This window comes from Leuresthes tenuis, unplaced genomic scaffold, assembly GCF_036924035.1.
Source record: "Leuresthes tenuis unplaced genomic scaffold, fLeuTen1.0.hap1 SCAF_15, whole genome shotgun sequence".
Lineage (NCBI taxonomy): Eukaryota > Metazoa > Chordata > Actinopteri > Atheriniformes > Atherinopsidae > Leuresthes > Leuresthes tenuis.
The window spans coordinates 15,287,733-15,314,105 of record NW_027325369.1 but is presented as its reverse complement, the minus strand read 5'-3'; the positions used below and the strand labels follow the sequence as shown (position 1 = coordinate 15,314,105).

General features: G+C 41.5%; 2 protein-coding genes across 2 annotated transcripts; both read left to right on the top strand.

Annotated features, from left to right (window-relative positions):
• Window positions 1-5,063: 5,063 nt before the first annotated feature.
• Window positions 5,064-17,096, top strand: hivep2b (HIVEP zinc finger 2b). Its single transcript, XM_072366039.1, has 7 exons — window positions 5,064-5,264; window positions 7,797-11,706; window positions 12,409-12,566; window positions 12,719-12,894; window positions 13,134-13,232; window positions 13,318-14,105; window positions 14,952-17,096. The coding sequence occupies exons 2-7, from the start codon at window positions 7,897-7,899 to the stop codon at window positions 15,351-15,353; spliced, it is 5,433 nt and encodes a 1,810-aa protein (XP_072222140.1). The 5' UTR covers window positions 5,064-5,264; window positions 7,797-7,896; the 3' UTR covers window positions 15,354-17,096.
• Window positions 17,097-18,300: 1,204 nt separating this feature from the next.
• txlnbb (taxilin beta b) lies at window positions 18,301-24,817 on the top strand. Its single transcript, XM_072366067.1, has 10 exons — window positions 18,301-18,465; window positions 21,427-21,700; window positions 22,012-22,103; window positions 22,234-22,404; window positions 22,970-23,164; window positions 23,453-23,572; window positions 23,658-23,732; window positions 23,822-23,914; window positions 24,116-24,211; window positions 24,322-24,817. The coding sequence occupies exons 2-10, from the start codon at window positions 21,466-21,468 to the stop codon at window positions 24,811-24,813; spliced, it is 1,569 nt and encodes a 522-aa protein (XP_072222168.1). The 5' UTR covers window positions 18,301-18,465; window positions 21,427-21,465; the 3' UTR covers window positions 24,814-24,817.
• Window positions 24,818-26,373: the final 1,556 nt, after the last annotated feature.

The window sequence follows — 26,373 nt, the reverse complement described above, 5'->3', positions numbered from 1 at the left end:
CCTGGAGTAGTTTATACTGAATCTGGGAAAAAAAGAATTCATATTTCCTTTTACTAATGGGACCACATTGATTTCTGCTCTTCTTAACTTGTCTGTACTGTCAGTTAGTTCCATCCTCTGGCGCCCCCTGCCGCTCACAACTATAAAAGCACCTCAGCAGTTTAAGACATTTTGAAAAACCCCGATCGTTCAAAACTGATCGACGCATCCCCGCTTTGCACGGATAAGCTACCAAAAGAACGCTCACCATTACGCCTCTGCAAAATGTATCTGTAATGAAGCTTCCAGGATGTTGCACAGTGACTGGTACGCCTCTGCAGCACACCGCGCCTGTTATTTGTACAGATTCGTTTGTGTGTACCTTTTTGCTCGGACGACTCCACAGCAGCTATAGGTGTCACTTGAGCTACTGCGACCGGTGGAGGGCAGATCTGTTGTGTCTGCTCTCTGTTGCACGCCTTTAAGGTAGGAGGTCCGTGTTGTGCAAATGTTCCATGACGTGCAGTTGGGGGGTTTGCAAGGGGTTCTCACGTCCATGCATTCCCCCCTCTTCTACCCCCTATCCCCTCCCCCTTGTCCCCCAGCAGGCTTTCCCCAGTCTGGTACCCGCACATGACTGCTGATCCCCTAAACAAACAAGCTGGGAGTATGCAAATAAAGTGTAGACAAATACAGATCGAGGTGGACACACTTTACACTCTACCCTGCATTCTGTCAGTTTGGAGAGTGGAAGTGAGCTCAGGAGTCTGCAGCTTGGATGTTGCATTTCAGATAAGAGACTCTGACATATGAAGGTAGGACTACATGGGATATTTAATGCTTGTCATCCATGTCATCCAAGCATGTTAAAGTTAACAAAAACCCAAAACTTTATTAATGATCAATGTTTGGATAGTTTTTTCATTGATTATTTGCTCCATAAAATGTGAAAATATACTTAAAATGCTGAACTGAAGCATTTCCCTTTCCTTTTCTTTCCTGGCCAATCGATTAATCAACTAAATTAAATGTAATTAATAATTCAAATGTATTTTTACTGAAGAAATTCACTTAAGTGCATTTATTTTCAATATATTCTAAGATGATAAACATTACTGTGTTAAAGTCTTCAGCCACCCTTTCTTTATATAGTGTTAAGAAAACAGGAAATAGATGCAGCTTTTTATGTAAAACATGTACAACCATTAAAAGGTAATACAGTATTCTTCAACACAGCTTGAACCCTCTTAGACAAGCTGTCATGTCATTTATTTCTGTTCTCTGTCAAGATTATCCCACATTGCTTTAATAATGTTGAGTTCTGAACTCTGGGGACGATTCATCCCTCCAAAAGAACTGATACCACTGATTTTCAGTCCAGTTCTTGAGTCATTTGGCATACCATTCATTGAACAGTAGATGGATCAACTGAAGGTCCAGGTGCATCTCTCAGGTCCTGTTTCAGGTCTTTGTTGATTTTCCATTACTTAAGGACATCACTTACAGATACTATTTTTTGTTTTGTTTTGTAGGCTGTCTCTTCTTCTTTTGACATTCACTTGTCCAGTTTCCTCAATTGTTTTAAGGACACATAACACACCATGCTGAGATATACCAATTTTTTGATAATGACCTTATTGGTGTAAAAACACTATTTTATGTCTGTCAAACTTTGGCTTTTTAAAAAAATTTTTTTATAACTAACGGAAGAAATAAGACCAATTATATGTCTTTGTGACAGGCTGCTAGAAACAAAGTGCTGAAAGATTGAAGCTCGAGAGGATATTTGTATCCTCTTGTATGACATTTCTTGTATGACTTTATCCTCTGACTGACACTTGAAGTGGCTACATTTTGGTGTTGTATCTGTACAGGAAGTGTCGCTCTGTATTATCACACAGTATTTCATAGTGTGGTCGGTGCAGCTGAAGCTCATTTTGTCCACTTATTTCCGCAGTCTTTGTTCTGTAATCGGTGGCAGTAATTATATATGTAGACAGGAACCGGGAAACTGTTACAGACGTTGGCTTGGTTACCATGGAAACACACAATCATGCCAGATTATTTTCAGGTACTGCTGTGATAATGGTCTAAGTACGGCTGCCTGAGAGGCCGACAGGAAGAGATGGATGAACGAAGAGGTGGATGATAAATCAATGAGAGAATGGAGGGAAGTTTTCTGAATGAACTTGTGCATCAGGTGAAAAGTGGAGGCTCGCCGGGGGTTTTAGCTTTGATACTGTTATGCCTTAGTGTTTGTATCGGTTGTTTGTCCAACCTGCTGGGTTCAGTTGCGCCTGTCAGTGATATCTCAGTCAAACATATGACTGCCACTACAGCCAGCAGGGAGGAAAACCTCATTCCTTCCATTCATAAACATTCCCCCGCCCCCCCCCTTTCCTCCCATCAGTTTTAGCACGAATATCATTAGAGGCCTGCTGGCAGTTGGGTGCATGTGTGACATTCAATCACATGCAAATTCGTGGCAGATTTGAACTGGTCAGCAGAGCTGCAGTGTAGCTGTAGATAGTGGAAATGCCAAGCAGTGTGTGGAACATCCTGGGGGACAGACCATTATATTTATAGAGACGAGAGACTTGACCTTCACTGCACACTGAGTATCAGCCATTTTAGTGCCGCTCCTCTAGACACTGAATGCAGCATAATGGATCTCAGCAGCAGTGCAGTTAGTTAGCTTCAACTTCATCTTAGGCTTGTTAGAGGCTAATTATAGCTCTCTGCCATTCCATACTGTTGAGGGACTGTCAATACACAGACTATGCATTCACCGCTTTTTTTCGCACACACAGCATTGCTGTGTCCTGAAGGAAATGTTCTGTGAAATGACAACTTTGTTGCACGGAAGATAAAAGCTTTCCATTTGGGAGGGCTTTTAAACCCGGAGATGAAGTTCAGCTGTAAGTCATTACATAAGTCTCAGGCCTTTGTTCTGCTGCGTAAGCTTAAAAGTAGGACCTCTGTTAAAAATGTCTGAGCCGCAGTAAGCACAGCTGGTGCAAACCCAAAGCCAAGGACTCCTATTCATAGAGGTGCCCAGTTGTTCTCACCAAGCAGCAAAGAATGAAACTGAGGAGGATGGTCAAAGCGGGTGAATTATTTATAGTAAATTACATTGTGTTGAGTGGCCAAAGTTTCATGCTAAATACTGATCATAAATCAGTCTAAAATCAGGGGGAAGACCTGGTTTGATGTACTAACAGACAAAAGTCAAAGCAGCTTCTAAACAAATAATGGCATCATGAGATTTAGGTAGGTGAGTGTGTTTATCAGCTGCTTTCACATATCCCGAAAGAGCACTGCAAATTAATCTAACTATTATAAATGCAAACCTCCAGTGGGCAAAAGAGCAATGTGAATTGTAAAAATGGCGTCCGTGAAGGTGACAATTGTGGCCATGGTTTGGTTTTTAATCCAAACCAACTGATGTAAGTAGCTAAATCCAACCAGGTAGTGATACCGGGATAAAAGTGTTTTAATAAAGTGTTGTTGTGTTATTAACTGAACATAACTCAGATGTGAAACATCTGCTCTTATGTGGAGACACTATGAGGATCTAAACATACCGCTGTGGGCCCTCTCAGTTGGGGTTTTGCAAATGTTGGCATGTTGTAACATTTTGTTGACACTTGGAGGCAGTATCAGAGATAAATTGTCTGAGGTATGAGTTGCTCTTGGTTATGTTGGTGCTATTGTTGGTCAGACAGGTCTGCAATGGGGAAGACAGAAATCAAAGTGGAAAAAGAAGTGCTTTGTGATAGAGTGAAGAGAAGTGTTAAAACGATCCCTCTTTTAGGGACAGTACTTTACAAGGCGTCCTTATTGGTCAAACAACCTATATGATTGCATCAATTTTATGACTTGTTGATTTTCCCTTTTGAAAACAGTTGATGAATAAAAAAGTTTAACAGCAATATGACTCAAAAACAGACTTAAATTGTGGCTCAAATATAAATTTTAAATGTATAAGTAAGTAAGTCTTGTATCTTTTATGTTAATGATGATTAGAAAGCATTTGCAATGTATCTGTATAGTTTGTTACCTTTTTAAGTTGCATCTCCTGTACGTTTTTATCATGAAATAACCTGATCAGGAAGCAACACAAGCCTTATAAATGCAACAGTGGAAAAAATCTAAAGAACTGATGGAAGAATCTTAAATGGAAGTAAGACATAAGCAGACACATAAAGACATGAAGAGTTTTTCTTAAAATATGGGGTTAACACTATTCCTAGCTGTAATTGCTACATTGATGATATCAAACACTTTGTGTCAATTGTGAATGAAAAGAATATGACAATAAAGTCTGGATTCAGGTTTATAACTTATTTGATTTTATGCAAAAACTTTACATTTCCCCAAATCATTGCGTTAATGCAAAGGTTACGTCAAAATGAACCCATACGTCTTATTCACAGGATGAGGTTTGCAGCTGCACATAATCTACATTATTGTCCCAGTTTTTTCTGCGTTAATGACACCCTCATCACGACTCTCTCCATTCACAAAGCAGATCCTGTCGTGACGGGAAGAACTGGCTCTGAACAGGCTGCGGGTGTCTCAGAATTCACAGAACAAGTCTAATTTCTGCAGAAGCCTCACATCCAGCCACATGCTGTCTTTCTTTGAGTTCCTCTCAGTGTACACGCTGAATAGGCTCGCGTTGTAGGAAATGTACATTCAGTGCTGCTGCACCATGTGATTAGAGTCTTTCAGAGCCACTTTTGCATCGCGGTGTATTAAACTGGAAAGAAAGAGTTCATGAATGCTTGTACCTGAATGACCGTGAACCATCATCCAGGCCACACAAACTCAGGTTAAAAAATGTGCCTGAATCAGAGGTTGAATGAACAGAGCTTTTTGTAGAATTGTGATGCTTGGCTCGTTGGATCATGACAGTCGGCTCCCCACTCTGTGTGTGTAGCGAGGCAGCTGCTGCTGTGCTTTCAAACACAGAGAGGCAGAGAGAGAGGAAAAGCGTCCTTAAACGTGGGCTGTTGTGTAATCCTTCCCAGGGCCCCTTTGCTATTTTTGTGCCTGGGTCCGCACGTCACGGTTGGGTATTTTCTCTGGTGACTAGCTCGCATCAATAGATCTTCTAATGTACACCCAGTCAGTGAGCAGCTTCGTGACTGATGGGACTTTACCTTGCTAATTTCTTTTTTTGTTATCACCCTGACACGAGGAGAATGGAGAAACGGACTATGCAGTATGAGGAATGTCACATGTGACTGTCGATATGGGACAGGGGACTATTCAAATGTCAGGTTTGTATGAGGATTATATTTGATATCTGAATGTCAGCTGCTGTATGAGCCGAGGCTTTTTCCCACCGGACTGTGTGCTTTGTGTCATTGTGAACACAGAGAGAGCTGTTGATTCATTCTGCATGCTATGTTGCTGTGAGAGCAACACAGAGGGTTTTACCATCCAGCTTCTTTTCAAGCCAGTCATCTCCTTATGATATTTATGGATTGGTTGTCAGAGTGAGACCTCATGCCCGTTCCCTTTAATGGCCAACTTAGCCTCTAATGATGTAATGCAGCGGCATAACGATGCTCTCAATAGCCAGTATTTGTTTGCGTATTGTCTTCTCTCAAAGCAGTCAGGGATGTGCCTCATGAATGCCTGCAGTTCAAAAAAGCATCTCTATACAGTCATATATCCGTCCATGTAGACGTACTGTACCACAGTCAGCCCACAATCACCCTGAAACACATACTCCTACCCACCTGCCTCCTGTTGTTGCGCGTCATTGATGCCATCTCATATATTTTTGTATAGGTGAGCGCTTGTTGCCCGGAGTGACAAAAATTTGCAGGGAAAACAAAAAGTCTGACTTGTCAATGAGACTCTGAATGTGTTCCCTCCAGTTCAAAGGTATGCGTCGTTTCTGAGGGTCTTATCTCATTGTCACTCTACACCCACATCCCCCTTCCCTCCTCTCGTGGCTCACAGAGGATGGAAACTAAGCAATGAGGTCACCTTGAAAGGGAGCTCCCTATCAGGCCTGTAAATGATGTTACCCCCCCTGGCATCTCATGTAGTTTACCTCTGTAAACCTCCCCACTGAAATATGGATCCTTCCAGTCTAGCCCCCACCTCCATCCCCTTACCATCTTTCATGATTTTTGCTGTATCCTACTGTGGAAGCAGTCCCCAAATCTACCTGAAGCAGAGCTACTGGAACATAAAGAGGCGAAAGAGGAAATTTACAAACAAATACAAGGGATCGAAGATCTGCTTTCAGACGTCTCTTGGCATCTCGAGAGTCACCTTGGTTTCTCATCCTCTGGTTTGTGCTTCAGCAGTGTGCGGTGTGCTCACAAAGAAAAGAGGAGAGCAACAGAAGGAGAGTGAGAGTAGGAGGATGTCCTAATTAAGGGGAACTCAGAGGGTTTGAACCAGATAATCTTACATAACCTTGTTAGGGAGGACAGTGTTTGATACTGAGAAGATGGAAATGACGTGTCCTCAGATACCTATCCCCGTGGTATGAAGTGAAGGTGTAGCGGCCAAAGCGGTTCACTTTGACCACAGGCATGTCGATGTTTCTCGCAGGAGTCAGGCAAGTTTACAGTACAGTACAGCATGTGCTCCTGTGCAGCCCAGTGTGCAGATGAAGCTGGTAACTCAGGCAGGTGTAAAAGTCCAACGACAGACGTGTAATGATATCAGCTCTGGATAAAAGAGCGGAACAGAAAATGGAGGTTTCTTTGTAAAAATTTAATAGATGAGAAGAAAGATGTAGACTGATTATACTTTATCAAAACTGATCCAACAGTATCAATTGTATGTGTGTGCTTGTATGCAGGAGAAAAATAATCATTTAAAAAACGTTTAAAAAATGATTTATGTATGCATATATATATGTATATATGGCAGATGTATAAATCACTTCATTATTAACTCTAATGAGTGTGTATTATGTGAGCAGCTTGTTTCTTTGTTTCTCATAAAGGAGCTGATCGGGTCTACTATGTACAGTTTTATATTTTTGAGACAACATTTTCTTCTTTTTTCTTTAAGCTTTGGAGAAAAATGTAAAAAATACATACTGGATTATATTAACATTTTTAAAAATTAAATATATGAGCAAATTAACGGGAGAAGTTGCTTGGTGTAGCTGTTAACAACTCATAGATGTTTTAAATATGACCCTGGCTACACACAGTTGAATTTTTTTTGCCCTTCAAAGACTTACATTATTCACTTACATTATTCACTGTGTAAAACTAACTAACTAAAGTTGTTAAATAAATGTAGAAAATACAATGTTTCCCAGCAAACTGTCTTGCTCTGGATTAGCATGAAATGGAAACAATTAACCACCTAAAATAATGTAAAATGTACTATTTGATTAAACGATGATTAGTTTAGTGTTCAAATTGCTTTACTAATTTCATCTCTGCCACACACACACACACTCAAAATAAACATGTACACGTGTACCACCATTTATGACACACACACCGCAGTACTGGCATGCACATTCACAGGGCTACGGGAAATTTAGGGCGTCTGCCAGGGTTGACATGAGGTACCTTTGCAAAGAGGTCATTTTTTTCCATTCATGCTGTGATGGAGCTCATTGTGAATTTTATACTCCAGTTTAATCAGGGGGAATTTTGGGAAACAGCCTCGAATTACTCAAACTTTCAGGCAGTGGACTTAGATTCCACTTTCTCCTCTTTTTGGCATTTTTTAGCCAACCTAGTGGACATTTATATGCTTCTAGTTTATATGATGGCATCTATATTTGTGTTGTCTGACTCTCCTCTCTTTCTTATTTCTTTCAGATGACCCTTCCCTGCAATTTGCATACATGTTAATATCACTAGAGTTACAGAACAGATATCATCTTTGAAAACTGATCGCAAAGGAAGTGACATTGGATTCATGGAGTCACTTGAAACTACTGCAGGGGTGAAAAGCGCCACTGAGGGCCAGGACCCAAATGCTGCACAGAAAAAAGGCAGATCAGAGACCGCACAGACGAAGAGAAGACCATCAGCCGAAGTTGAAGGAAAAGGGTGGCAGCAACAACTAGAAGAAGCTCAGAGCAGAGCCACATGTAGTTTCAAAGAAATGTCTGACTCAGGGAAATCTCTGCAATTAGAAGATCAGCTCTCCCAGGCCCAGTCCACAAGCCATCAAGACTGTGAGGTGTCTTCATATCTGCCACAGTCCACAAAGCCGTTTTCTGTTGGTAGACAGAAGGTTTCTGCACATTCACCTGGGCCTACATCTCAAAGGAAGTCCCCAACTACACCTGAAATCCAACAACAGTGTTCCCATTCAGGGATCGATCAGCTGTTAGAGGTGACATCTAAGGTGGAGCAGAAATCACAAAAACCAGGGAAGTATGTTTGTGATTACTGTGGAAGGGCATGTGCCAAACCCAGTGTGCTTAAGAAACATATTCGCTCACACACAGGTGAGCGGCCCTATCCATGTGTCCCCTGTGGATTCTCCTTCAAAACCAAGAGTAACCTATACAAACACAGAAAGTCCCACGCTCACTCAGTCAAAGCTGGAACAGTGCCATTCTCAGAACTTGGTTCTTACAATGCCAATACAGACCAGGGGTCTTTTGAAGGGGAAGGAGAGTTATTCTCTGATGCTGAGCAAAGCACGGACACGGATGAAGACACTCTTAATGACCCGCTGCTGCTGCTGGACTCTCCAATGGAAGGATCAGATAACACTGCTGTAAAAGTACTAAATCTCATTGCTCAGAAAAAGGGAGCCACGACAATGTCAGCTCAGGATGGTTCATCCCAACCCCAAGAAATCAATCCTCCTGCCATGGTTGAGGCTAGTCGTGCAATTCAATCTTGCACGATCAAACAGAGGCTTGCGCTTCGACTGTCTGAAAAAAGAAGCAGCGACTCTGAGCACAATCTCTCACTCCCGAGTCAGTCCAGCAAGGGCAGCACGGACTCCGGCTACTTTTCACGCTCCGAGAGTTCCGAGCACCAGACCGGTCCCCCAAACACTAATGCAAAGTCCTATCAAGAAATCATGTTTGGAAAGTGCTATCGGCCAAGCCCCAAACAGACAACAGCTTTTGTGGGTTGCAGCACAGATTCGAGTGAATACACTGAGAAATGTTCGGAGAAAGGCGTGTCCCGTGTTTTCACCCAAGAAAAAGACACCGTTGAGTCCATCAAAATCAACACAAAGTCATTCACAAGGGAGGAGATAAAAGAGGCACAGTTAGACGTCGGCTCTGACATGGGGCTTCTGTTCAGAAGCAACTCAATGCCAACATCCTCAGCAGTGTGTCTGACTATGCCTCAAGCCCTCAGAGGCAGCCACTCATTTGATGAGAGAGCGAGCACTGGGGGCATGAGGAGACTCAGGCGGCAAGCTGCTTTCGAACTTTCCGCGCACGATGGCCACACAGACACTGACAGTCATGGAAAGATGAGCGAAAGCAGCATTTCACCCTCAGGACTGGAAACGGAAAACTACCCCACTGTGGCGCAGAGTGTGAGCCATCAGAAGCATGCAATGGAACTGGCAACACGGAAGCGTCGCAAGGAGAAGAGGGAGGAGGAGGACTTACCAAGTCAATATGAGGGCCATCACGACCAGTGTGAGGAAATGTTTGATTCAAGTAAGGACTACGATTTAAAACAAGCTGCAATGGGCATTATAGCTTTAGGGAGAGGACATTTGGACAGGTGTGAGATGGACACATCAGTGATCCCTGAAATGTCAGTTCGAAAAACCTTAGGAAATGTAATTTCAGTTATCCAGCACACAAACTCCATAAACAGGCCTCCCTCTGAGCAGTCAGAATCTTACAAATATCATGGTCAAAGATTGGAAAAGTCTTCTTTTCAAGGAATGGAGGGAAGTGAATCTCTTGAGATGGAACATGACAGTAGTTTAGGGCAGTCAGTTCAACTGGGGCCCAAACTTGTGCGACAGCCCAACATACAAGTTCCAGAAATCAGGGTCACAGTTGAGCCTGACAGTCCCGAAAAAGCTCCAGAAGTGCAGGTAAAGGAGCCAGAGAAGCACGTGGAGGAGTTTCAGTGGCCTCAAAGGAGTGAAACTTTAGCACAATTCCCTCCAGAGAAGCTCCCTCCAAAGAAGAAAAGGCTTCGCTTAGCTGAAATCGAGCACTCCTCTGGTGAATCTAGTTTTGAATCTGCCTGCACTAGTCTCTCCCGCAGCCCGAGCCAGGACAGCAACCTATCTTATAGCTCCACTTTTTCCTTTGACAGGGAGGAGTGTTTGAAGTCGGCCTCTCCGGCCAGGCAAGATGAATTTGGCAGACCACTTGAGCTCTTAGCTGTGCCGGGGAGTGGGCACTCCCTCTCTGTGCTCAACCAGCGTCAGCAGCATGAAATGAGACGCTCCTCCTCTGAGCAGGCGCCTTGTAACTTGCGCAAGGAGTTCCCAGAGATACGCAGCATATCATTTGACTATGGCAGCCTTTCCCCAACATCCAAAGTTAGGCACGTGGACATCAGTGCTGTGAAAGAGAGAAGGAGGGGAAACTTAGTGCGACAGGAGTCACTAAATATGGATCATGAAGTGACACAAGTACCATCACAAGTCTCTCCACAGTACCTCAGCAGCATCTCCCCTCCATTCACGGCAGCCACAGTTCTGCCGCATACTTTGCCTATATTTTCTACTGGGAATACATTTCCCCAGCTTCCACATCCAAGCCTATTAGTTCCTGTTAGAATCCAGACTAATGTGCCATCACTTGGCAGTATCACATACACCTCGGTATCGCAGATTTTCGACTATCAGTATGACAGTGTAAGCTCCTCTACATCCATCTCCCAGAGTCAAACCTCACGTTTGTTGGGAAATCTTGATTCTCATAATGTTTTAGCTCACACAAAATTGCCTTCAGCTCACACCCTCAATGTTGAAGCCCTCGATTTATCATCAGCTAAGCTCAAGACGGGCATCCCTCTGTCTCTGACCTCCAGAACTATCTCAACTACCAATGCCTCCAGTAGTGGGGCGAACAAACGAATGCTATCTCCTGCCAGCAGCCTGGACCTGTTCATGGAGGTCAAGCAGCAAAAACGAGTTAAGGAGGAGAGAATGTTTGGGCAGATTGTCGAAGAGCTGAGTGCTGTGGAGCTGGGGAAATGCTATTTGAATGAAGAGAAGGGGCGCAGGTCAGAGATGAGGTGTGCATCAACACCTCACACTCAGGGTGACTCACGAAGGAGTACGTTCATCACGCTTCACCAAAAAGTGACTGAGGCCGCCGAACATGGCGTTGAGACCGCCATGGAAAGCAGCTCCCTGGAAACGAATTCCCCTCCTTACTCTATGATAACAGTCAACGAAGTGAAAGAACGAGCACAGATGGATATGGTGGCACAGCTAGTTACCAGTCAAGACATCCTGATCTCAGATGCCGAGCATTCAAAAGTCTTATCTCAGTTTCCAAGTCTTCGCACGACAACAGGTGTGAGCTGGTGTTATCTCAACTACACAAAGCCAAGCTGCTCTCACAGCAACGCCCCTTTTGCCTCTGTGTATGCTGCGTGGTGTGTGAGTTCCCACAATCCCAACCCTCTTGATCTGAGTACCAGTACTGCCCTGGCGCTGCTGCGGTCCAGACAGAGGGGAGACAAGGTTATATACACCGTGGCCGCCATGTGTCAGCCTGGCACAGGGAAGCTGGTTTCATCCCTCATCCTCTGGAGGCAGACCATGGAACAGGTGAGAAATGAATCCCATCTGTCTTTAACACTGACATTTAAAAAAAAGAAAAAGAAAAAAAAGACTGGGTTATTTTAGGGTAAAGCCCCTTTTATGGCATATTTAATTGGTCTTACCGATTTCACTGGTTCATATAAATGATTAGATAAATCCATACCTCAAGCTCCGCTTGGAAGTTTTCATCTTGGCAGCTGAAAATTTCATCAAGAGATAACTGTTTGTAATGCAGAAAGTTTCAAGGACATTAATACATTAATACCCAGACATTAGCAAACTGTAGACTTAAATGATTTGGCAGAATGTTCCCTTGGAAAGTGTCTAATAATTATGTTTAACTTTGATCATAGCAATGATTCATCTCTTGCTTTTCATGCTCTAAAAGAGATAAACAACATATATATATATATATCTATATATATAGATATATAGATATATATATTGAGATATTGTAAAGTCTTAGTCTTTACACCAGGATGCTTATCTCCACTGCACTAGATTTAGATGGATCAGAAGGATATATTATGACATAAAAACCTGAGTTAGCAGCGCAATTTTCCCCAGCAGCAGCAGCATAATACATGTTTGCAAAACATGCTGTGTAATACCATGTGTGACACATAATATTGGACGCATCACGTTACACTGTCGATATGGTGCCCAGTTAGAATGGGTGTTAACACAGTGTGTGTTCATCTGATTCAGCTACAGAGGAAACCGGAGCCCAAAGAGGTAGACATCAGCTACGGGAAGAAGGTGAAAGACATCAGCTGCAGAGTGAAAACTGCCAAGGAGGAGTGGAGAGAAAGGGAGGCCTCAACAACCCAGGCGGTGCCAACACGAATTAAGATCTTCGAGGGAGGGTCAGTTAAGATCCAAGTTGTTGTAACAGTTGTCATTTGTGCTGACTGGAAGACTGGAAGACTGGAACTTATTTTAGGACTGGCCCATGCTCTTTTTTTCCTCCCTTATTTGGAACTAAAAAAATAAACGTGATATTTAATCTCGCTTTCAGGTACAAGTCCAATGAAGACTATGTGTATGTCAGAGGTCGAGGCCGGGGGAAGTACATTTGTGAAGAGTGTGGTATCCGCTGTAAAAAGCCAAGCATGCTCAAAAAACACATCCGGACCCATACAGATGTGCGGCCGTACATCTGTAGGGTTTGCAACTTTGCTTTCAAAACTAAAGGTGGGCATTTGCAATCATAAAGACAAGGGACGTAACATATCTATGTTATCAAAAAAATAGTAAGAAATAAAATAAAATAAATAATCTGCAGCAGAAGTTCTGTAGTTTGTACTGATGTTTTGAGGTGCCACAATTTTGTGCAAAAAATTTTTTCTCCACTTTTGTATTTTCCACTAAGGTATTTTCTGCAGTGTGGAACACAACTTTTGTTTGTACTAACATTTGCCTTATGCCAATAGGAAACCTTACTAAACATATGAAGTCAAAGGCGCACATGAAGAAATGTCTTGAACTGGGAGTGTCAGTGACGATGGATGAAACGGAGATGCAGGAACATGGTAAGACACTTAGGTGTACTAATCACATACGTTTGCTGGTATAGTGCAATAAATTTGGCTGAACTCACGTGCTTGTCTTTCAAAGTGGACGACATCCAGCAAGAGACAAAGATAGAGGTGGCAGCGAGCAGCAAACATCAGTTCTCAGATGCTGAGGACTCAGACGGCATGGATGAAGACGCCGATGAAATCGAAGAAGACGATGATGAGGATGATGAATACGAGGGTGATTCCACCCCAAAGTTGCGCTCAAGAAGCACGAGTCCTCAGTCATGTGGAGTTACCTCTTTGTCAGTTACAGCCACTGCTGCCATTCATGGCTGCTCTCTCACCTCTCTGCCCGGAGCTGACATCCGCCAGCGGCCATCCAGCAAGCGAACAAGCTCAGATCATCCGTCTCCCCTTACAACCGAACACAGAGAGAAGTCTGTGGATGAAGACTCCCTGACCATGCTGTCTCCAGATCAGACCAGCCTCCTCTTTGACCCTTACTCTTCAAGTTTGCTCTCTCCTGGCTGGGAGTCTCCCATCAGGGAGCCTTCTCCTTCACGTCTGCGCTATCCATCGCCAAGACGAGAGCTCTCCCCAAGAGGTCGCTCCTCTCCAAGATGGGATACCTCGCCGTTGAGACCCGGGTCACCCAGTTTCAAATCCATCCAGCACCCTTCCCCGATCTCATTGGAACGACCCATGTCTCCCGGAACAGAGATCTCTGGGAAGCGAGAATCCTCAGTGAGGGGAAGGCAGAGGGTTGTGCTGCGGGCTGTGTCACCACGCAGAGGCTCGCACCAATATAAAGGCAGCGGAGACAAAATCAGACACCAAGCAAAGATGGAGATGGCTCAGCAACAAGGAGCCTTTGAAATGGAAATGGTGTGTAACCAGCTATACTATAACTCTATGAAGTTTTTTTACTTATTTTTCAGTTAATGCGATATCTAGAAAGTCTCTTGACAAACTTTGATGAAATTTGGCGGATTGTGTGCCCATGAGCAAACTATTAAGTAACAGGTGATAGGTCATTGTTGGGTGCAAATGCAGTCAATATTTTGCACCTCCTATAAGGAATTTTTGGAACATTTGTACTATTCTGTTACTTACCCACTACACCGAAATGAAGCACTTTGCACCCTGTCTCACTTACCCAACTCTAACCCAAATGCCTTGCAGCTGTAATGGAAGAGCTTACATGCTAAAGATTTGTAGCAGCAATGTCAAACGTGTTCAAAATTTTTGTTTAGCTCGAATACATGCCAACTTTTGCTATTAGCGACAGATGATTTGTAGGTATTTGATCATAAAACAAAATTAGGGAAAATTAAATTGACCTGATAATGGTTTCAGTGGAAAATTCACAAAAGGATCACAAAAGTTAAAATAACTTTTTCTAGGAGGAACATAAATGTTTGCCCCATTTGTCATGGAAATCCATCCAGTGGTCGAAACTAATCCAGGAGAAAAAAAATGCTCAGCCTCATTTATGAATGTCATGAATCAGAGTGGAGCCCCAACACTCCAATCTTTAGACCTAATATAAATATTCTAATACTAACTGTTCTGATACCGGAGATGTTATTGTTCCCTCAGCACTTTCATTTTATTTTTTAACATAACAATTCTCACATTTCTTTGTGACTTCTAAGTGATATATTTTCACATGAGAAATGTTGTTGGCGATGTTGAAAACTCCTGCTAACGCTGCCAATAATGTTGTTTCAGGATCAAAAGAGCAGCTTGGCCTCTGCTCTGCCAGGCTCTGCCAGTTCTCATCACCAGAACATCCTCAGCCACCTCCCTCTTCACTCCCAGCACCAGGCCCACAGCTTGCTCCCAGTTGTTCCTGTCGGAGGGCTCCAGATGTTGAACTCCCCACCTTCCCCCAGCAACGATGTCAGCCCGTCCACGGCGCCGAGCCCCCAGAGCAGTGAAGGCCAATGCTGCAGCAGCAGGGAGGGCTCTGTCCATGGGACCGATATGGGAGGAGAAGACATCAGAGGCTGTCAGACAGCTCAGGAGAAAAGCTCAGACTCTGGTGTCGGGGACACCAGACAGGAGGAGAGCGTCCAGACCTGCTTGAAAGCCATTGCCTCCCTGAAGATTACCACAGAAGACCCTCATTAAAACCCTTTTTATGTAACTTTGGTTTGATTAAAGAACAGATGCTGCCTTGCTACATTTACAACCATCATCAGCCCTTTAGGCACATAACCACATCTTTATCCCATTAGAGGCAATATGATGACACTCCTCCAAACCTTTGCCAGAGGAGGAAGAAACCAACCCCATCTGACGTGTCCTTCTCTTCAGAGGCTCTTTGAGACAAAAGAACAAGCAGTGGGAGGTTTTGCAAGGTGAAGAATCATTATTGGGTGCAGGTGCAATATGGAAAGATAATATGCTAATATGCCTTTGTCTGACATAGTAGTTTGCGTACAATTGCACATAAATTATATTTATGGATCCTGTACAAATGTCCTTAACATATAATCCTTCTTAGATGCATACAAACAGTGTATTTTACTGTGTGTACTTTGAAAAATAGACTGTTGTTTATGTAATCATATCAAGGTGTGACGCAGTAGTGCAGTAACTAAAGACTATTTATAAGGGGAAATGTATGTGTTATTATGAAACAGTCTGACCAAATTTTAAGTAGACGCTTCTCGTGCAGTTTGGTGCTTCTGATCAAGCAGCAAGGGTCTGTGCCTTTTATTTTTTATTTCCTATGTTTTTTTTTTCTTTGCTCCTCTTCATTTCTTTATCAGCAACTGAGCGAGGAAAAAACGTCAAGGTAATCTTTACTGAAAAGTGGCTGCGCTTTCGGAGAGTTTGCTCAAAGGAAAGCTTTTTTTCTTTCTTGTTCTGTCAGTTCTGCCGACAGACGGATGCAGCTTGACTTATGCGAAATGATCTTAAAGAAAATGTTTCTCATGTTAGCAAATTTTCTTAATGTTGTGGTTTTTATCTTGGTAAAAATGCATGGGATTTGCTATTGCACAAAAATAGAGGAAGTAATTATGTAATTATGAATACTGTAAGATGTATTTATATATTAGAACGTAAGCACTTATTGATACTGGTAAACATTTGACTACTATTTATATGGTATATCTGTACTTATGCAGCAGTGATGCAGTTATGCAGTGAGCCACGCTGGCATTGCTTTTGATCTCATGTCTTTGCTTTGATTAAACAGACAGCTTTCTTTTTTTTCTCGCTTATGCAGATGACCATAAGAATTTTTTTTCTTTTTGTAATGAGTTTTAAAGATGCACTTTCATCCTCTCATCTTTGATGTTTGACCTGACTTGGTCAGTGGAAAAGACGGAGTGAGACATGTCATGTTCTCTTGTGGTTTTGAAACATTCCATTTGTTTTTTCACATCTCTCATTGTGTGGAACACATTGCACACAAATCCAAGGGCCTACAATGATCAGTCAATAGTAAATTCTAGCATTTTCATGTCTAACTGGATAAATCATTATCATTTACTGAAAGTAACTCGAAAGTAATGATGTGAACAGCATGAGCTGGTTGAGTATTAATTGTGCTTCAGCTCAAAATGTAAGTAACCATTCACCAAATGCATTACTTCTTCTCTGTACATATACGTGTATTTTTATGATTTAAACTATTTTTGCAGTGTTGAATTCTGAAAACTTTTTATGTGGATTATTTCTATCTCTTTAAGAGGTAAAATGTCTGCAGGTGATGTTGAAGAAGAGGTTTATTATCGAGGGCGAAAATAGCACAGTGTTGATCGCGAACACACAATGTTTCATCTTTAAACAAAAAAGAAAAAAGCAGATTCACATCCTCAAGTGGTTATCAGTTTGAGAGTGGATTTTAAAAAAAAAAGAAAACACTTTGTTCACTCATGTTTACATAAGGAAAATTTAAAGGTGCATTGCTTTAAATTTTGTGTTTCCCTTTCCGAAAGTGTTCGGAGCTTTGAGTTTCACGGATGTGTCGATTTATTTGTCTCGATGATAACACTGCAGGATGCTCATAAAAATGTGAAAGGAAAGTGAAGCCTTTTAGTTGCATTACAGTATGTACTCAGATTGTGTTTGTGTGTTTTTATTATTTTTTTTAAAAAGTGTATTCATATTCAACGAACTGCATTGTGCCTCTCATGTCTATGGAAATTCCCTGTAAAACACAACGGAGGACAAATCATTTTACCTCTGAGCTAAGAATTTTTGAGGGAAAAAAAGAACCTCAGTAGCCAATCTGTTGTTTAGCTATTTGCATCAAAACTGGTTAGACAGGACAGAGTGCCTCTTTTATGCTATGAGGAATTTATTGTTTGGTGCTCTACTTTTTCAGATTAAATTCAAAATTGTTTTAAAAGAATATACTTCTAACCCAAGCTTGTGTGTTGCGGCTTATTTCATGTTTTTTGACTCGATTATTCAGAATGGATTCCATACCTTTTTCCATGCCACGGCGTTTCAGTTGCACTTCTCATGAAAAGGTTTTCACATGAAAACATTCACATTTTGCCTTTGGGGAAGGATAAGAGAAAAAAACAAAAACATTGTGAAAAATCGGATAAACTCCTACCAGTGACATCCTCTGGTGAAAAATGATTACTGCAGCCATAACAAGCTGCAGGAGAAACAAATGAATGCTTCCAAAAATAGCACTCACCTTGTGGATGGTATTCAACAACATTCAGGCTTTATTAGTTTAGCCGATCTGCTCATCTCTACTGCGTTCTAAATACCATATGTGCTAAGTATGTATGTATAAAGTGGGGACAGTGTATTACACCAAGTTAGCCTCTTTGTGCTGAGAGGGCCTGTTCTAAATCCAGACAATAAGAGACAGATTACACTTTTTTTCCCTTCTTTCCTGCTCAGTCACTCGGCTTGTCGGGCCCATTTGTTTGAATAATTACATGGCTGTTAACTGCAACCCAGATAAAAATAAAATTAGCACTGCACTGGTTTAAAGCAGCAGAGACTTCAGATATAATGGCTGCTTACTAGAAGAACAAATCCATTTATAAGCAGAAAGTATGCACACAGATGACAAACGGAGGAGGTCTATCAGTTGTTTTTGAAGTGAGGTGTTCTGGACAGAGACGTCCTCCCTCTCTTTGCTCACAGTGAGCTGTGCTCTCCTGGTTTATTTTGAGGTGGTCTTATCACAGCTGTTGTATCTGTGGTGGCAGCCTGTCCGAGCCCCTCGACACTCTTTCCTTTTCCCCTCTGGCCCTTGGTCCTGGTAAGACCCTGTTTGCTCATTACCCTTCTTCTTCATGGACATTTGCACGTAAATAACACAAAGGTAGCATAAAAAAATCCTGTGATTGGAGTGGTTTCCAATCCTCCTCTTATTCTTTTGAGTACTAATAAGAGTTTCGCTGAATTTGACGGATGTTTAAAGCTTGCCAAGTTTGTTGAAGATGTGAAGCTGTTAATGGCAGTGAGACATGCTTGCGTCATTTGCTAACAAGAGCGAAGGAGATTGGCTTGCTGAAATATATTGTGCATTTAAACTTTTTTTGTTCCTGTGCAATTAAGAAGTCACGAATGCCTTTCCTTATGGTTTCCATATGTTGTTTAATTTCCAATTGACCAACCTCTATATAAATAAGCGACCAATATAAAATAGGTCGCTTACATAACACAGTTTTCTTTTTGTTTAGTTTTTTGAGTGAATACTAATTGCTGAAAAAATGCAGCTTTCATGTCACTGAAACTGACATCAACAAGAGTGGATTAGAAATAAATAAATAACGTGCCCATATTAAGAAGTTCCTAAAATAGCTTGCGGGTCTGGAACAGGTGCCATGTGCTCTGCTTGTGAAAGCACAGTCAGTGTGAAGGCTGCACTAATTTTATGCACATAAACAGCCGCTGACTGGAAGCCAGTACGACACAAGGCAGACACAAGCAGGCAATGTGACATGATAAGACTGGCACTGGTACACCAAAAAGACTGATGTTTAAATCACATTCTCATAACAAAATTCCTTAATCTTTTAAATTTCTCAAAGAGTAATATATATTATGAAAAAAATATATTTCCTGGTGAAAACAATGTTTTTTTTAACCCTGTTTTCTACCTAATGTTGGGATGCTGAGTAGAATGAAAATTAAAACAAAGGGTAATGAATTTGCACTAATTGTTTTTGTAAATTTCATATCTCATTTTAAATTTGAAGCCAGCTACCCATCTCAAAACCTTTAGGAGAGGAGCGTGTTTACTACTGTGTTGCACTGGCCAATCGTTTCACAACAAAACCAGGCCAGTTTAGCACTCTGAGTCTCTGACTTGGGGGCCATATAGTTAATGCATGCAGAGTGTTGTTTGGCATTGTCTTGCTGAAATAAGCAAGGGCTTCCATGAAACTGCATTGCCTAGATACTGTTGTAGCATATAATACTTCAAAAGCTTTGCACATTATTTATCATAATGGTGCCTTCACAGATGTGCGCTAATGCAGCCCAACACCATCGCAGATAAACCTTTTGAACTGTGAGCCGACGTGTTGAAAGGACTCTCTCCTCTTTTTTTTAACTTTACCTCAGGTCATCTTAAATTAGCCCAGAAAAGGTGGCTGTGCTTTTGGATCTTCTGTGCTCTGTGGGTGCAGTGATGACCTGCATTCAGTGACAGTGGCACTCAACGTTCCAGCTGAGCCCTGAACAGATTCCTACAGAACTGTCTGTTCTCAATGGAGCATGTTTTAAGTCAATGTTGGATTTCGTTGTTGTCTCTCATGTACAGAGCTCTTTGCAGACTCTTATGATCTTTTAATAATGTTTTGTACCATTGATGACAAAATTCCCAAATTCTTTGCAATTTTATCTTGAGAAAAAATTATTCTTAAATTTGGGACATACAGTCTACAAAACTGGTTACTGACATTAATGTCTAAATGAGCATTTATTAAGAATAAAAAAATCAGAATCTGATGCATTTGAATAATTTACAATTAAAGCAAGGATTAAAATTATGTTAAAATCACTCAGCTCTGCCTGCATTTACACCACACTTTGTATTCATAGTACTGGTACAACTTCTAAAGCGACATATTTCAGTCCAGCACAATTTTTATACATTTAGCCAAAGGGACAGGGCTTGGAAATGGAAATTGTGATGTTTTTCTAACCTCATGTCAAACTAAGTAGTTCGTAGTGTGTACAACAGGCACAAACCAACAACTACATCTTAAAATGACATTTCAAAACATTGTTTGTTGCTCCATCCAACAAGCCCTCTGACCTCTTAATGCAGACTTTGTTGGCTCTTGAATATGACGCTACAGTCGTTTCCTGATTATTTCACATAATGTGCTGAGAGTGTGATCCTTTGTGAAGTTATTTTCGTGACAGAAATATTTGTTGAAATCCTTTCTCTGGACACAATTCAGCATACGTTTTTCATTATATTCCACGCTATTTCACATTTTGCTGTGAGACTGAGTTGGTACTTAGCGGACCTAAAATGCATTTTTCAAAGCCACCCCAGCAGCACAAGCTGAGTGTTGGTGAAAATATTTTGGAAACTTCAGGCCAGTAATGAGCTCTTTAACGGAACCTCAGTAGTGAAACAGAAGAGTTCAACTTGCAGCAGTGCAGCATTATTTTTTAAAGTTAGAGCCAAAGTCATACGTGAGTTTTTCCACTGGCTGATCGACTTAAGAAAAAGTATAACCATAAAAACACTTTAGTTCACCACTATTATTGCAAGAAGTTCTTGTTAACTAAACAAATTGTCTTTTGGCAGCCAGAATTTTACAGGATTTTGAGGCGAACATAGAAAATAATATTTGGAAGATAAAACATTTAAAAATACACAATAATTATTCATGTGTTGTCAACAATGCATAATAAATAGGATGTTTTGTAGTAGAAACTTGAACTTGCCAAGCTGTGTGTAATAGTGACACCGTCTCTAAATTACCTCAGACATTTGGCATCCCTGCATTTGTTGTTTGACACAATGACACGTCTATCTGCAGAAAGCTGATCTGTCTGCTGACACTTTAGCTCAGATACTTTATTGGACATTTTGATGTGTCTCAGGGAAAAAAATACAGCAGTAGAAAATGAAAGAAGGTTGTTCCTGGCATCCAGTGACGAGTCAACAATTCTGAAGTGGAAAAGTATCTGACAATAATAAGAGCAACCCTAATCCATGTGAAAATGATTCTTTAATTCATGGGCTCCATTACAGAGCCAGCTGTCTACCTCATCTTGGTACTAGCTTGGAATAATGGAGGCTTGTCAGGAGAGCAGCCCTGCCCCCACGAGTCCTGAGGCTTTGCCGGCCGAGGATCACCACATTGACCTGACAGAGGACCTGGCCCAACAGCTGGAGGACATCATTAGCACCTACCAGGCAGCCCAGAGTCCAGCTGAGCCAGAGGACATAGAAGAGGTCACAGCTGCCAAAGAGCCAGATGCCCGCAAGGATCAGAAACTGGAGAAGAAGATGCTCAAAAATCTAGGTATTTTTTTTTCTTTTTTTTCTGAGTTTCATTGATTTTGGCTGAAGAGGGTTTCAGCTCAGTCAGGAAAAATCCAAGTTGTGCTGACAGTGATAGGTGTGTAAGGAGAGCTGTAATGTGGTAGAATAGCCCTTCCATATGCCCTTTATAGCTTGTGTCAGATGCCCAGAGGATTTTTTACAATGTGGGCTGACGGAGTTCTTGTAATTCCCGATAACTTTTCCAGAGGAACATCTTAATCTGGGAGTTAAAAATCTCCCTGACCTAACTGACAGACTATGTTTAACTTGAAATTCTCTGATGCTGTTTAGGGAAAGAAGCCATGCTGCTGATGCAAAGTTTAAACAAACTTGGCAGTCCAGAACAAAAACTGGAGGCCATCATCAAGAAGCACGCTGAGCTGGTGAGTGGATGATTGAAGGAAAAGAGAAATTAAAATGAAGTAATCTTCTTGTGAGTGATGCTAGAAAATGCTCCCAAAAAGAGAAGATATCCTCACCCTAGCGGGTAAATTTCTGGGTGTGCTTCTGCAGCTGGAGGAGCATCGCAGCGATCAGAAACAGATGAAGGTTCTGCAGAAGAAGTTACTCCAAGTGATGAAGGAGAAGGACCAGCTGCAGAGTGAGCACAGCCGAGCCGTGCTGGCTCGCAGTAAACTGGAGGGACTCTGCAGAGAGCTGCAGAGACACAACAAGACTTTAAAGGTACTTCACTTTCCGACTTTACCCCGCCGACAGATTGTTGTGGACTAAACAAGTGTGGTGTCCAATCTGAGCTGTGAAAAGTGCCATTAGTGGTTATTTGAGCAATAGTGCCAGCTGGTGTCACCATATGTTTGTCTCTACAGGACATGACATCAGCGCGCAGTGAAACCCATCAGCCATTACGTCAAAGCACAAGATTTTACCTCTGACACATTGTCACACCAACGCCTCCTGGTGTGAACCTTATGTTGTTCAAGTCAAGACAAACTTACTTAAAAGTTTAACTTGTAGTTTATATAGCCTTCCATAAATGTGAAATGGGAAGTTTGAAAATGTTAGTTTTCTGACAGTTTTCCATATAATATAGGTAAATCTAAAATTTGACAGATAGTTTAGGATGTTCAAAGGAGGTGTTGATGATAATTCAATTTTCAATAACATTATCAACTAGTTTGGACAATATTTCAACCGCCTTAGTGATCACCAGAGAAATGAAATGAGACAAAGAAATCATGGACACTGAGAATTAGTGTGCTGAACACTAAAACGGATCCCTGAATTGCAGGAGGAGACTCTACAGAGGTGCAGAGAGGATGACCTAAAGAGGAAAGAGATCACCACCCATTTCCAGGGTACGCTCAGTGAGATTCAAGCTCAAATTGAGGAACACAGCAGTCGCAACACCAAGCTGTGTCAGGAGAACGGCGCTCTAGCTGAAAAACTGAAGGGACTCATTTCACAGTACGACCAGCGAGAGGCGGTAAGGAGCCTGCCACACACTGAGCAGAGGCTGTAGACCAGACAGAGCAGTTATAGCAAAGCATAGGAAAGTCAATTTGTACTTTCACTCAACGTTAGTGGGAGTAGAGTTCACTGGATGTGCTATGATTAGGCAAACCCTCACACATCTGCGCCCATGAATTATTTGCACATTTCACCCTGGTCTTACATCCATTAGATACAGTACTTCAGCCAAAGCTCCCTGAGCGGGAAAAGAAACTGCTCTCTGTGTGAAACCGACTCATAAATTCACCTGAATGTCTTCCAGAACCTGGAAAAGGTCTTCAAGCACAGAGACCTGAAGGAGAAGCTGCTGGAAACCAAACTCACGCAGGCAAACATGATCCTGAAGGAGGTTGAGGAGAAGCACAAGCTGGAAAAAGAGCATGTATGCACTACGAGCGCTTTAGTAACACATTTGCAATTATAATCTCCTAATGCTCGATTTCACAGAACATTTCAACATCCCACAGCTGCTTAAACAGGCGGCAGAGTATAAACTTCAGGTGAAGGTCATGAGGGAGCAAGAAATTGATATGAAAACCCAGGTAGGGTAACAGGTCGTAATGGGAAACACTGGTTTGTTTTTCTGCCTTTGTGGATACGTGAATAAGCTTTTGTCATCACTCCTCCTCAGCTTGACATGTACTCCAAGAAGTTTGATGAATTCCAGGGCACGGTGTCAAAGAGTAACAGTGTCTACAGCAGCTTCAAACAGGACATGGACAAAGTAAGAAAGACTTGAAAGAGCACATGCAGTCAGTTTCATGATACTAGCTACGATTTTTTAGCTTATCTGAAATATGTCTGCAAAAATAAAACTAAAAATAAGTTAAAAGTCTAACTGGATTAACTGGATCAATTCTACACTGGACTACAGCAGCCTTGTTTAGAGTGTGTGCCGTGTAACATGATGTTTTTTATTGTTTAGATGGCAAAGAAAATGAAGAAGCTGGAGAAAGAGTGCCAGTCTTGGAAGTCTCGCTTTGATGGCTGCAACAAGAGCCTCATTGATATGGTGGCAGATGTAAGAAACGTTTATCCACACAAGCATTTTTTTGTTTAAAAAAATTCATTCCTCAGGTAGAATCTGTTTACTAGAAAGGACTGCAACTGGTGTGCTTATATCCTCTGCAGAGAGCAGTCAAGGAAAAGGAGTTTGAACTTCTCACCCTCAAGAACCAGAAGCTTGAGAACCTGTGCAGGGCTTTGCAAGAGGAAAGGAAGAGTCTATTTGACAAGGTGCAGGGAGCAAAACCAGACTCAAACACTGCTGAGTCAACAGAGAAGGAAGGCACTGAGGTTCAAGAAGACCCTAAAGACCCAAAAGAGAATCACCCAGTCCAAAACACTGCAACCCCTCCCTCTGCAGAGGCACCGGCACCCACAACACCACTGACGGAGAAACTGGCTAAACTGAAGGCCGAACAGGCTCTTCTGAAAGAGATCGCCTGTTCTTTCACAATCTCTCATGTTGTACCTACAGAAACAGACGCCAGCCAAACACATGGACCCTCTGAGGGCATCCAGGGGCCAGAAGAGAACCACACAGCAGACAGCGAAAACCAGGAAGTCCACGAGGATGGATATCAAGAACAGAGAAATGTGGAGATGGAGTCAGTTGATTAATGCTGAAACCTGGTGCATGAGATTCATAGAAATAAAAAGAAAAATGCTGGCTTTGTGTTCAGTGTCTCATCCACAAAAGAAGAAGAAGAGGTTTGTTTTAGTTCTTAAAGTAGGCCAACTATACCAACACAGATTTGTGCTTTTTCAAACCAAAAAAATTAAAGTAACTTTTAACACACTTCCCTTCTTCTACTTTCAGTTGCAGACAGCGCTTTTTTGTTGCTTGTATGTCACAAGACTCCCTTGCTTTGCATTTAACAGATTAATTGAATTAAGTACAGGGAGCAGAAGCTGCAGTTTTCACACTCTTGCTGATAGAATAGGTCACGTTTGTATCTGGGTCAGTTTTGGATTAATTTATTGACACTCTTTTGTACAGCATCAACTGTGAAATAATTGTCAACCTGGCTTGCAGGCTCTGGATTACATTTAGATTGCAATTTCACATTAAATTGATCAACAAACATGATTTACAGAACAGATCCATCTCAAAATTGACTTCAAGGCACAAAGCGTCACAAGGTGTAATGCCACCTGTAGAAACTATTTTAGGTTTGATATTGTGTCCAAAAGCAATAACTTCAGTTTTTCCAGAAATTAGATTTAGAACAATTTAGATGTGAAGTTATATATCTCAAGCTGGTTTTGAGCAAGCTGTGTAGTTCTCCTTTAAAAAAATACTGCTTCTGCTAAATAGTATATACTTTAAATTTTGAAACATGTAGTGATGATGCAGAGAAAACAGCTTGAGTATAAAAGTAACTGGGTGCGTTCGATATACCGAGTAGTTCCCAATGAGGTGCACTGAAAACCGTAGTCAGCCAAGTAACATTCCAAACTGCACAAAGCAGCAAAGTTCATTTAAAAGGGAACTATAAGCAATTCATTGCTTTGCATGTAAGTAAAAAAAAAGAGCGTCTGCAATACAGTTTACACGACATGTTATCATGGTAATAAATGCTATTGTTATTGATGGGATAGGCCAAGTTGCCTTGAAACAACAGTGTAAGATATTCTATAAATGATCTTTAATAGCTTCGGAAAGATAAAATTTAATTTCATTAAAACTAGAAAATCAGTCAGCTAAGTTAACGTTGATTTGGTTAGCTTAGCTGCGGAACTGCTAACTCTCTGTTTTCAGTGCCAAAATAATGTCAACAACAGTAGCAGATATCTCAGGTAGTTGGATGACCAGGGGTCTGATTGAAAAGTTTTTTTTTTGCTTAGGAAAGTTTCTAATTTAGAGAAATGACCCAGAGGTATGTAAATAGCAGCCACGATATCAGCTGAATTCTCTAAACTACTTAGGAAAGGAGCTCCAATGCTTCCTTTGTTATTTCCTTTATCTCAGGAAACAGTGGCACATCCTTTATGAAAGGAAGGTGATAATTCCATTCCGAGACTTGATTATATTTATTACAGTTGTACTACCTGTGTTTTGTGTGGATAAATATGATGACAGGCTATGACACAATGTGCTTCACTTCTGTGCCTTTTTGTCGCATTATTTCAATTACCAACCTTGATAAGAAAGTAATATACTGTAGAGTAACTATTCAA

Excerpts from the sequence above, each read along its gene's own strand:
- hivep2b (XM_072366039.1), top strand. The coding sequence starts at position 7,897 with ATGGAGTCACTTGAAACTACTGCAGGGGTGAAAAGCGCCACTGAGGGC. Across the intron at positions 12,567-12,718 it reads ATTAAGATCTTCGAGGGAGG|GTACAAGTCCAATGAAGACT; the intron begins GTCAGTTAAGAT and ends TCTCGCTTTCAG. Across the intron at positions 12,895-13,133 it reads CTTTGCTTTCAAAACTAAAG|GAAACCTTACTAAACATATG; the intron begins GTGGGCATTTGC and ends TTATGCCAATAG.
- txlnbb (XM_072366067.1), top strand. The coding sequence starts at position 21,466 with ATGGAGGCTTGTCAGGAGAGCAGCCCTGCCCCCACGAGTCCTGAGGCT. Across the intron at positions 21,701-22,011 it reads GAAGATGCTCAAAAATCTAG|GGAAAGAAGCCATGCTGCTG; the intron begins GTATTTTTTTTT and ends GATGCTGTTTAG. Across the intron at positions 23,573-23,657 it reads ACAAGCTGGAAAAAGAGCAT|CTGCTTAAACAGGCGGCAGA; the intron begins GTATGCACTACG and ends AACATCCCACAG.